This window comes from Miscanthus floridulus, chromosome 19, assembly GCF_019320115.1.
Source record: "Miscanthus floridulus cultivar M001 chromosome 19, ASM1932011v1, whole genome shotgun sequence".
NCBI classification, from domain to species: Eukaryota; Viridiplantae; Streptophyta; class Magnoliopsida; order Poales; family Poaceae; genus Miscanthus; species Miscanthus floridulus.
The window spans coordinates 32,678,567-32,691,464 of NC_089598.1; the positions used below are offsets into that span (position 1 = coordinate 32,678,567).

General features: G+C 48.4%; 1 protein-coding gene across 1 annotated transcript; it reads right to left on the reverse strand.

Annotated features, from left to right (window-relative positions):
• Positions 1-1,170: 1,170 nt before the first annotated feature.
• Positions 1,171-1,677, reverse strand: LOC136525847 (uncharacterized). Its single transcript, XM_066518698.1, has one exon. It carries the CDS (start codon positions 1,675-1,677, stop codon positions 1,171-1,173), a length of 507 nt encoding a protein of 168 aa, XP_066374795.1.
• Between the last annotated feature and the right edge of the window lie 11,221 nt (positions 1,678-12,898).

Here is a 12,898-nt window from a genome sequence, read left to right on the forward strand (position 1 = left end):
ACCTTGCTAATGAAGTACACGGGACGTTGCACTTTGAGGGCATGTCCCCCTTCTTCTCACTCTACCACCAGGGTGATGCTGACCACTTGCATGGTGGCCACAATGTAGAGCAGAAGCGGTTCCCCATCGGTTGGGGGGACTAGGATTGGAGCCTTCGTTAGGAGCTGCTTGACCTTGTCAAGTGCCTCTTGGGCCTCGGGGGTCCATTCAAAATGGTTGACCTTCTTCAGGAGCCAATAGAGGGGGAAACCTCATTCGCCAAGGCGCGAGATAAAGCGGCTGAGTGCGGCGAGGCACCCTGTAACTTGTTGTACCCCCTTTATGTTTTGAATTGGGCCCATCCTCGTGATGGCTGAGATCTTCTCCAGGTTGGCTTCGATGCCACGCTCGGAGATGATAAAACCCAGCAGCATACCCCTCGGGACCCTAAAAATGCACTTCTCGAGGTTGAGTTTGATGTCATTTGCTCGGAGTTTCATGAAGGTCTGCTCTAGGTCGGCTATGACCTGGTCAGCCCATTTGGACTTGACCATGATGTCATCCACATAGGCCTCAATGGTCTGCCCAATGAGATCCTAGAAACACTTGAGCACACAACGTTGGTACGTAGCCCCTGTGTTCTTTAGGCCAAATGGCATTGTGACGTAGTAGAACGGTCCGAATGGGGTGATGAAAGATGTCGTGAGCTGGTTGGACCATTTCAGCATGATTTGATGGTACCTGGAGTACGCATCAAGGAAGCAAAGGGTTTCGCACCCTGAGGTCGAGTCGACTACTTGGTCTATGTGTGGCAAAGGAAACAGATCCTTTGGACACGCTTTGTTGAGACCCATGTAGTTAACACACATTCTCCATTTCCCACTCTTTTTTATACAAGAATGGGATTGGCTAACCACTTAGGGTGGTATACTTTCTTGATGAACCCGACCGCTAAAAGCTTCACAATCTCCTCACCGATGGCCTGTGTTTCTCCTCGTTGAAGCAACATGGGCGCTGCTTCACCAGCTTGGAACCTGGCCTGATCTTCAAGGCATGCTCGGTGGCTTCTGTCAGAATGCCTGGCATGTCCGAGGGTCTCCACGCAAAGATGTCTCTGTTGGCATAGAGGAAGTCAGCGAGCGCGCTTTCCTATTTGGAGGAAAGTGTGGTGCCAATGCGCACCACTTTGCCTTAGGAGCCGCTGGGGTCAGGCGCTTCTTCGACGACCTCCTCCTTGATGGCCGCAAGCTCTTTGGAGGCGACAATTGTTATGGTGTGTTTGTAGCACTTGACCTCACACTCGTAGGCACGCTGGAAGGAGGTGTCGATGGTGATGAGCCCACATGGACCTGGCATCTTCAACTTCAGATAGGTGTAGTTGGGGATGGCCATGAACTTCGCATAGCATAGACATCCTAGAATGGCATGGTAGGTCCCGCGGAACTCGACCACCTCGAAGGTAAGGGTCTCCGTCCTATAATTGGTCAGATTCCCAAAGGTGATGGGCAGATTGATCTGCCTGAGTGGCATGATCTGCTTTCTATGCACGATGCTGTGGAAAGGTGCCCTAGTCGACCAGATGCGCGATCGGTCGATGCCCATGGCATCGAGCGTTTTAGCGTACATGATGTTGAGGCCACTACCTCCATCCATCAGCACCTTGGTGAGCCACTTCGTGTTGATGATCGGGTTGACCATCGGAGGAAGGAAGGCACTGTCGGCTCAGCCATATAGACCTTGTGGCTTGCAAGCTTCTGGCGGTGCTTGGAGTCATAGGCCTCCGACTCTCCAAAGATCATGAGGCAGCCATCTAGCATCGAAAATTCACCGTCCTTCGCCTCAGCATCGTCTATGGCTAGCTTGGGCTCCTTCCCATGCTCCCCCTTATTGGAGCCTCTAGACAAGAACCACTTCATGAGGACGTAGTCCTTGTATAGGTGCTTGATAGGGAAAGCATGGTTTGAGCTAGGCCCTTTGAGCAGCTTCTTGAAGTGGTCTGGGGTACCCTCGGTGGGCTTCTGACCCCCTTGCAGTCGGTAGTGGCCATGAGCAAACCCTCGTGCCACTGCATGTTCTTCTTGTTGGGACGATTGGCGGTGCCTTCATTGGCATCCTCGTCCCGCTTTGCCTTGCCCTTGGAGCGGTCAAAAATCATCCTGGCTGTCTCCTCGCCCGAGGCATGGCTAGTGGCAAAGCCGAGGAGCTCCTTGGTGGTTCATGGGCCCTTATGTCCTAGCTTGTGAACTAGGGACTCGTAGGTTGTCCCAGGCAGGAAAGCTCCTATGACGTCGGCGTCGGCGATGTCAGGCAGCTCGTTGCATTGCCGGGAGAGGCACCAGATGTACCCATAAAGAGTTTCCCCGGACTTCTATCGGTAGTTTTTGAGATCCTATGGGTTCCTAGGACGCGTGTATGTGCCCTGGAAGTTTCCCACGAAGATCTCTTTTAGGTCCACCCAACTTTGGATTTTGTTGTGTGGAAGGTGTTCCAACCACGTTCACGCCGAATCGGCTAGGAATAATGGCATGTTGCGGATAATGAATTGTCACTATTTGCTCCACTGGCTTGGCAAGCAAGCCGATAATCCTCGAGCCACTGTCCAGGGTTCGTTTCCCCAGAGTATTTTGGGATGTTGGTCAGCGGTCAGTACCACGGTGGGAAGACAGTGTTGAGGATGTGTCGGCCAAAGGCCTAAGGTCTTGGCATGTTGGGGCTTGGGCTTTGATCCTTGCTGCTGTTGTAGCGTACACCACGATGAGGGTAGTAGCCATGGCTAGCCTCCCCCCTCTCCTCGCCGTAGGCATCTAGGGTGTTGCACGTGTCACGGTGGAGGCCAGGACGCTCATGCATCGGGGCCGTGGCACGTGGCCTGCCACCTCTCTATGCCTGGTGGATTGACACATCCCTATTGGGTCACTTTGAGGGCGCGCGCTGGCTAGCGTCGAGCTCATGTCATTAGGACAGCGAGCTCTTGGCCTGCTACGCCACCGTATGCTCGAGTAGCGTGCGAATCTCGCATTGGGCCCGATGATCCTTGGGTGTCGCGGGCTCCGGAAGCCCCCGAAGCAAGGCCGCCATGGCAGCAATGTTTTGGCTTGCTCAGGTGAAGTGTGGGAGGGCTTTGTCATCCTCGATGATCCTCCAATTTACGTCATGGGCCACGGCACGCGCACGCCCACTGTCTTCATGTCGCTCGATCTCTCGCTCAAGCTCTGCGCGTTCCTGCTCGAGCTAGAGTCATGCTTCCTCGAGCTCTTGGTGCCGCGCCTCAGTTGCTCTACCCGCAGGGAAGGTGGGGCCCCTACATCCCCCTTGACCTCATCGTTGAGGTCACCTATTGGGGTAGCCCCTCCCTCATGGTGCTTTTTGATGTATCCCTCAGGGGTACCTGCCATGAAACATTCTCACGAGGGGTGATGGCTCCCCCTGCTAGAGTCAGAGTCAGAGGGTGACTCCAATTCTCTCATGAGAAGGTCGTGGAAAGATTCTACAATGTATTCGGTCATCCCTATGAACTCCTCATTTGTAGGGGATGGGGGCGTGCACTGCGCCATAAGGTGGCCAACGGTCTTTACGGCGTTGCGCAAATTGAACAGGAGCACTGTCGGGGTGCTCTGGATGAGGTATTCTGGGGAGAGCGGCTCTCCTCTGGCAAGCTGCATTATGACATTGGTGAACAAGAAGGTGAGGCATCGTAGGTCCTCCTAGGACAGTCGGGGTCTTAGGAAGGCATCGAGCTGGTGCTCTAGCCTCCCATAATCAAAGTCGAGGAGCTGTTCACTCCTGGGAGTGCGGGCCTCCAGTGCATGTAGCTATAGCTCCTCAAGCATCTCGGCGATTGCATCGAGGTCGGTGGTGTGGAGAGGTTGTACGGTGGTGGGAACCTACGCCAACTCTCCCTCTATCGTAATGATGAAGTCTAGGTTCTCAAAGCGCACATGCGCACTTGAGACCTAGCTGACGCCATGACTAGCCAACCAAGGCCTGATGTGGATGTCGAGACACGCAAAAAGCCCCTACCTGGCACGCCAACTGTCGGTGTTTTTGGACCACCGGCGAGTAAATTTGTATTTGCGCGTCTAGCTTGGATGGTATACTTAGAGGACATAAGGGTTTATACTGGTTTGGGCGAACATCCCTACGTCCATTTCACTGCAGCTCGTGTTACCGGCACTTGGTTTATAGTAGGGGTTACAAACAGGCGAGAGAGGGAGAGGATCCCAAGTCTCTGGTGGAAGGAGTGAACGGGTGCTAAGAGCTCGCTTGCTGCTCAGCCATGTGCTTGTGTCGTGCTCTTGTGTTCTAATTTCTCGATCGCCTTATGCCTCGCCCTACTTCCCCTTTTATAGGCAAAGGAAAAGCACGGGTTATAGTGGAGGAAAAGGAGAAGAACGAGAGAGAGAAGAAGGCTTCTAGGGTCGCTGGGTCCTTCTTCTCCTTCATACAGGTCCCGCATGATCATGTAGATGTAAATAGGGATGGCTACATGTTGTGGCCCTGTTCATCACTGGCGCCATGCGTAGGTGTCATCTGTCGGTCATGGTGTTCCAATCCATCTCAACGGACGTCGTGGTGAACTGACGCTCCTATCAGCGTCCGTACAAGGGTTAGGTAGAATAGCGCCAGCATGTCCGACACTGTTCTTGATATGAATCCCTATGTATGGCCCATCATGGCCACGAGTTACATCAAGGCATGCCAGCCTCTTCCCTAGTGTCAGAGTTTTGACCTAGGCCCATACACTTGGACCTAGAGTGGTTGGCGGCGGCATGGGTCCCTGTCGGGCAAGACAGAACCCGTGTCTTCGAGGTCAGGCGAGATGGAGCCCGCGACCTTAGGTGAGATGGAAACCGCATCCTTGGAGTCGGATGAGACAGAGCTCGCACTCGAGGGGTCGGGTGAGATGGAGCCCACACCCAAGGGGTCAGGCGAGACGAAACCCGCAGTCTTGAGGTCGGGCAAGACAGAGCCCACAATGTCGGGGTTAGGCGAGACGGAGTCCACGACCTTGGGAAAGACAAAACCCTCATCTTTGGGGCCAGGTGAGATGGAGCCCGCACCCAAGGGGTCAGGCGAGACGGAGCCCGTGGCCTTGAGGTCTGGCGAGACGGAGCCCACGGCCTTGGGGTTGGCGAGACGGAGCCCGCGACCTTGGGGTCGGGCAAGACCTTTTAATATGTCTTGAGCCATCTGCAGAAGTCAGCGTGGGCGCTAACCTCCTTGCTTTGGGTATCCCTAATATCGATACCCAACAAGCTGTAACACCAGATCTACTTTTAAAACATCTAGATGAAACACTTGTGACATACGTATGAAACAGCTGAAACACTCGAAACATGTGTATGAAACACTTGCAAAAAACACCTGAAAACACTTCTATGTGTGAAAACATATGCAACATCCAGATGAACCATTTGCAAACATACGTCTAGAAAATGAGATGAAACATTTGGAACATACACTTGAAACATACGTGTATAGCCACTGCAACATGTGCAACATTTTGATCTACTTCTGCATGTCTCTACTTTTGCAACATGCAGATGAAACATCTGAAACACTTCAAACATACTCTTGCAACATGGGCTTTACTTGGATGAATGGAGACATGCTAGCGCGGAGGTCGACTGCGGCGCATGGACCTCATTGTGCGGTTGCAGCAAGGGCAACTTGCCAATGAGTGCGGCGTCACACGAATCTCGTCCCCCTCGTCTGCTTGCTGGTGCACCGTCATGGAGGCTCGCTGACTTGGTGGAGGCGACCGTGGCGAGCAGGTCTGCCACATTAGGGAGACAACACGGTGGAGGCGGGGCAAGGTAGACTGGGCCCGGTGGGAAATGCGGTGTGGAGGAGGCAACGCGGGGGAGGCCGTAGGGGATGGAGCATGGCATGGTGGGGGCACGGCGCTGCGGGGGACCGAGGGGCGACGGCGAGACAGAGTGGGGTGGGCAGATGGGCACGGTGACGCAGGAAGAAAACAGCGTAGCAAGCATCGAGGCACGCAGATGGAACGAGCGGATAGGATCGCTGGACGAGCGGTGCGTGCAGAATTGAACGGTGGGAGGCGTCCGTCCATCCAGATGTCTTAATTGCATCATTGTCGATATAGGAAAGTACGTATGGTGAGCACTCCGGTTCCTCAAATCTGGGAGGGCGTTCCCTCGGCTCAGATTTATCACACCTTGGGTCTCTGGTCTTGATAAACATAAATCAAGGGTTCATTTGACCAAATATACCGTCAATAAAAATGTGTGGAAATAAAGCTATAAGGAAAATGGACCCTAGGCACATTTACTTTGGATTTTGGTGTTTGATGACTAACACAACCAAATTGGACTTATGAATTTGCAAGTGTTTGTTTTGTAGTTCAATAGGGTGCAAGACATGACTTGGACAAAGGTGACATGATGATCCGATGATCAACACCATAAGCAAGACCTTAGGAGCACAAGAAAAGACACAAGATATCAAGCAAAGTCCAAGCACGAAGATAGGAACCAAGCCAGACGCAAGATCGTGAAGAAATGAGCTCACAGAGGGCACAGGACACTGCACAGGACGCTGCATAGGACGCTCCGATGCACAGGACGCTGCACCGGACGCTGCACAGGACGCTGCACCGGACGCTGCACTGGACGCTCTGATGCACAGGACGCTGCATCGGACGCTACATAGGACGCTGAGTGCCAGAGTCCGGTCAACATCAGTAAGATTCCAGAGAGCCGTTTTCGTGACCGAACGCATCCGGTCAGTGCTGACAGGACGCTGGTCAGAGTCCGGTCAGTAGCAGAAAAGCAGGATTTCATCCCCAACAGCTACTTTCTCAGTGGGGCTTATAAATAGACCCCCCAATCGGCCATTTGAAGTGTGTGGAGCTGAGGAAACATACCAAGGGCGTTGATACACTATTTTAGTGATCTCCACTTGCATAGTGCTTAGTGTTTCATCAGGTGATTAGCTTAGGTGCTTTGCAAATTGCTTAGGTTGATTAGACCACCACTTATGTGCTTGCTCTAGGTTTAGGCCTAGTGTTTAGTGAGGTTTGCACTCCTCTTACCACCTGGTGCTTGCGAGCACCATTGTTGTACATCGGAGGGGCTTGAAGTCTTGCGAGATCACACCAACCGCGTTTGTGGTGTGGCCACCACCGTGTATTGGAGGGAACAAGGCCCGCGGCATTTTGGCCAGAAGCTTGATAGTGAAGATGGCGGGGAGCATCCGGGAGAGGCTTGCCGGAAGGCATGTCGGAGACCCACTTGCGCGTGGGAAAGGCCTGAGGCTATCCACGGAGTTACCCGACCGGGAGCTTGGCCCTTGCGAGGGATTCCTTGCGAGGGGCTCCAACGAGGACTAGGGGGAAGCTTGCGCGCTTCTCGATACCTTGGTAAAAATACCGGAGTCGTCGATGGAAGTTTGCATATCTCTACCTTGCTCTTTAGCTTCCGCATTTACATTGATTACTTTACAACATTTGCGGTAGAGATAGCAACACACTAGCAAAACCGTAGTTGCACATTTAGATAGTTTATCTTTTGCATAGGTTTTGGTAAGGTTAGAAAAAGAGGCCATAGTTTAAGGACTAGATTTTTAAGTTGCCTAATTCACCCCCCCCCTCTTAGGCGTCATGGTCCCTTCAATTGGTATCAGAGTCGGTTGGCTTAATTTGGACCTTTGGCTTAACCGCCGTTGAGCCAGCGCTATTTAGAGTGGTTGAGATGGATACCGCTAGGCCTCTGCACTTTGACGGCACTAACTTCCCATACTATAAAGCTAGAATGGCTTGTCACCTTGAGGTGGTTGATTTGGGTGTATGGAGAGTCACTCGTGATGGGATGAAACCCATCAAGAATCCTAAAAAACCCACAAAGAGTGATGAAAAAGAAATGCACTTCAATGCTAGAGCTAAAAATTGTTTGTTTGAATCACTTAGTATGGATGTTTTTAACCAAGTATTCACTTTAAATACGGCACATGAAATTTGGTTAAAACTCCAAGAGCTCCATGATGGCACAAGCAATGTCCGTGAGCAAAAACATTGTCTAGCAAAGTAAAACTATGATTCCTTTACTATGAATGATGATGAGCTTGTTCGTGATATGTATTCTCGTTTGAATCTAATTATCAATGAGCTCCATTCTATAGGATTATTAAAGCTAGATGATGCGGACATCGTGAGGAAGATCATCTCTGTACTACCACAAAAGAAATATGCAAGCATCATCACCATCCTTCACAACATGGAGGACTTGAGCAACATGACCCCAGGCATAGTCATTGGCAAGTTAGTGGCATTTGAAATGCCACATAAGATGGGTCAAGAAGAAGCCTCTTCATTAAGCAAAGGCAAGGCTCTCGCATGTAGCGAGAAAAAGAATATGAAGGGCAAGCAAGTTGAGTCAAGCTCAAGCTCAAGCTCCTCAAGTGAAGATGAAGAAGAAGATGACGATGATGATGATGATGATGATGATGAAGATTCAAGTGATGATGATCAATCTTCCTCCTCCACCTCCGACCTTGATGAAGAATCAATCAAACTTATCAACAAGGTGGAGAAGATGATCCAAAGGCTAAATGTCAAGGGTGTGCCCATCCAAATCCAAGATTTCATTTTCACAAATCAAAGAAATGAGCAAAGAAAGAGAGGATGCTATGGATGCGGCGAGTTGGGGCACTTTGTGGAAGTTTGTCCAAACAAGCCCACACCCAAGACAAAGAAGAAGGCGTGCAAGAATCAAGCTCTCACATCAATAAGGTCATGGGATGATTCTTCAAGTGAAGAAGAACCCCATCACAAGAGGCGAGGCCACAAGCACTCATCATCAAGCTCTTCTCGTGTGTGCCTTATGGCATGAGGTAACGAAAGCTCTTCCTCTAGTGAGAGTGATAGTGATGATGATATGCCTTCTTATCATGAAATTGTGCAAGAAAATCTTAATTATGCTAAAGCTTGCATTAGTCAACAAAAGAAGCTCAAAAGTTTAAAAGAAAAGCTAAATAGTTCACAAAAAGCATACAAAACCTTGCTTGAACAATATGAGAACTTTGCTAATCTCAATGTTGAACTATCTACTAAAATTGATAAACTTGAGGCTAGTGCAACAACAAATGCATGCACAATCAATGATGAGCAACTTGTAAAGAAAAATGAAAAATTAAAAGAAAAGTTAGCTAGCTCACAAAAAGCATATAATAGTTTGCTTGCTACAATGGAAACCATGTGCAAACATTGTGATGAGCTAACTAATAAAGTTGCCAATCTTGAAGCCGTTAGCACAACCCCCACCAAGGCATCTAAAAAGAAAAGTTCTATCTTTAACTTGTCTAAAAAGGATGCCTCTACTTCTTGTAATGATTTATGTTTAGACTCACCTTTGTGCAACCAAGTTTGTGTTGAGAAAGTTGTTGTAGATACATGCACACAAGAGGTTGCAAAGGAGAATGAGCAACTCAAGCAAGAGGTAGCTCACCTCACCAAGGTCTTGACTCAAGTAAAAGACAAGGTGAAGCAAACCCAACTTCATCAAGATAACACCATCAAGGGAGTGAAGAAGCTTGATGAAGGACAAACTGTGGTTTGTTACGTGTGCCACAAGGAAGGTCACAAGTCCTATGAGTGCAAGGTGAAGAATGAAGGAGGAGCAAAGAAGAAAGAGAAAAAGCAAACAAGCAAGCTCTCCAACACCTACACCAACAAGGTGGACAAGAAGGCCTCCACACCTTATCTCTTGAAGAAGAAGAAAAATGACAAGGTGGTGGCCATCAAGGTGAACAAGCAAGCCAACAATGGGGTCAAATGCTTTTGAGTGCCAAAGGAAATCATTTCCAACATGGAAAGCACCAAGAAGGTTTGGATCCCGAAAGGAAAGTGAGAAGTCCAATGGACTTAGGGGAATTTGGAGACTTGGCAAAGTATGGGTGTATTTCATGGGGTGCATCATGAAGGACAAAATCATTGCCAAGTGGGTTAGTGAATACTATGGATCCAAATTCCCCTTCCCATGTTAGGTAACTAGATGTTATTACTCTTTAATTGGTACTTCTTTCAGTTGGTATTTCTTACAATTTGATATCTTAAGCATACTAGTTACTATTCATGCCTATGTTTGCATTTGCATGTTTATATTTTTGTCATGCATACATTAGGTATATCTTATGGTAGGCTTGCTCGGTCTCATTTTTAACCCTTGGAGCAAACCTACATGGTTTAAAATTGTCTAGGAGCACGGTACATAGCTTGTCTTACAATTGTTCATCTAATATGTGCCAAAGTCCAAATTGTAGATAATCTCTCCCGAATATCATTTTTGAAAATGATTCTCACATTCATGAGATGTCATCTTTCAATTGGTATTTTGATTCTAAAATCAATGTGCATGATTCCTACAAAGTATTCTACACTTGTGTGCACAAATTTAGGGGGAGGATTACTCTACAAGTTGGATGCCTTGAGACTAATACCTTTTCAAGCTTATCATGTGTGTAGTAGTCTTATTGCAAGGAAAATGGAGTCCCCGGAGCTAAGCATCATACTTCAAATATCCACCACCTATTGCAAGTGGTAGAAATCAATTTGGTTTCCACATGTGGTATTTCTAAACCAATATAATCATATTGATTTCATTTTGATTTTTATATGCTTTCTCCATAGATTAAATTCCCTTGTGTAATAATGTGCTAATTATGCATATACTTTGCTTTCTATCATATGTATGCATATATTTAGGGGGAGCTTAATCTATATAATGTGAGAGTTAAACTTTGTGATCTATTCCACTCTACATACAAAGGATCACGAAGTTTGACCCTCTCTTGTGCTACTAATTTCTTCCTTTTCGGTGTTTGATTCCAAAGAGGGAGAATTTATAGAACCAAAAGCAAGCATTATTTATTGGACCTATTGGTCTACAAGTGGTAATGGTTCGAGAAAGGGAGGATAGTGGATTATGGACTAGTCTAAGTAATGGAGAGAACTTGTAGGAAACAAGGCTTAAATCCATAATGCCACATGGGGACATTTGCAAGGGCAAGATAAGGTTGCATATAGTATCTTATATATAGTATCTTTTAGCATCACATAACCTTGTCCCTTGCAATGCATCCTAGCAAGTAGATAATTTTTCAATTTCAAAAATTTTATTATTTGCTTGCTTTGGTCGTGTTGTCATCAATCACCAAAAAGGGGGAGATTATAAGGAAAATAGACCCTAGGCCCATTTACTTTAGATTTTGGTGTTTGATGACTAACATAACCAAATTGGACTAATGAATTTGTAAGTGTTTGTTTTGTAGTTCAATAGGGTGCAAGACGTGACTTGGACAAAGGCGACGTGATGATCTGATGATCAACACCATAAGCAAGACCTTAGGAGCACAAGAAAAGACACAAGATATCAAGCAAAGTCCAAGCACGAAGATAGGAACCAAGCCGGACGCAAGATCGCGAAGAAACGAGCTCATAGAGGGCACAGGACGCTCCAATGCACAGGACGCTGTACTGGACGCTGCACAGGACGCTGCACAGGACGCTGCACTGGACGCTCCGATGCACAGGACGCTGCACCGGACGTTGCACAGGACGCTGAGTGCCAAAGTTCGGTCAACATCAGTAAGGTTCCAGAGAGCCGTTTTCGTGACTGGACGCGTCCGGTCAGTGCTGACAGGACATTGGTTAGAGTCCGGTCAGTAGCAGAAAAGCGGGATTTCGTTCCCAACGGCTACTTTCTCAGTGGGGCTTATAAATAGACCCCCCAACCGGCCATTTGAAGTGTGTGGAGCTGAGGAACATACCAAGGGTGTTGATACACCATTTTAGTGATCTCCACTTGCATAGTGCTTAGTGTTTCATCAGGTGACTAGCGTAGGTGCTTTGTGAAGTGCTTAGGTTGATTAGACCACCGCTTATGCGTTTGCTCTAGGTTTAGGCCTAGTGTTTAGTGAGGTTTGCATACCTCTTACCACCCGGTGCTTGCGAGCACCATTGTTGTACATCGGAGGGGCTTGAAGTCTTGCGAGATCACACCAACCGCGTTTGTGGTGTGGCCGCCACCGTGTATTGTAGGGAACAAGGCCTGCGGTGTTTCGGCTGGAAGCTTGATAGTGAAGACGGCGGGGAGCATCCAGGAGAGGCTTGCCGGAAGGCACGTCGAAGACCCACTTGCATGTGGGGAAGGCCCGAGGCTATCCACGGAGTTTCCCGACCGGGAGCTTGGCTCTTGCGAGGGATTCCTTGCGAGGGGCTTCAACAAGTACTAGGGGAAAGCTTGCGTGCTTCTTGATACCTCGGTAAAAATACCGAAGTCGTCGACGAGAGTTTGCATATCTCTACCTTACTCTTTAGCGTCCGCATTTACATTGATTACTTTACTACATTTACAATAGAGATAGCAACACACTAGTAAAACCGTAGTTACACATTTAGATAGTTTATCTTTTGCATAGGTTTTGTTAAGGTTAGAAAAAAAGACCATAGTTTAAGGATTAGATTTTTAAGTTGCCTAATTCACCCCCCTCTTAGGCGTCACGATCCCTTCAAAAGCCATCAGCGGTCTTGGTATCGACTTCTCGAGTAAATGTGCAAAGCTGTCTTGATCAGTTACAATATGATCATGAGAAGCAATGGATCATCATAAGCTACAAGAGAGTGAAGAGAAGACTAAAGCTTTTGTAGGTTATCTTCTTTGGAGGTTCCAGCACGTCAAGGTATGAATCACAACAATCACACTCGCATCTTCGCCACAAAGTCTCCTGCCCCACAGGAAAGAGCAGTACACATTGACGGACACCGGTCTGTCACCATCAGATCAGTCACAACTCACAGTCACAGCTCACAGGTCACCAGCGGGGAGTATCCGAGCACAGTGGACTTGACCTAATGCGATAGGCCTCGTCGACCTGCCACCTTGGTTCGTACGTACGAAAA

Excerpts from the sequence above, each read along its gene's own strand:
- LOC136525847 (XM_066518698.1), bottom strand. The coding sequence starts at position 1,677 with ATGGTCAACCCGATCATCAACACGAAGTGGCTCACCAAGGTGCTGATG.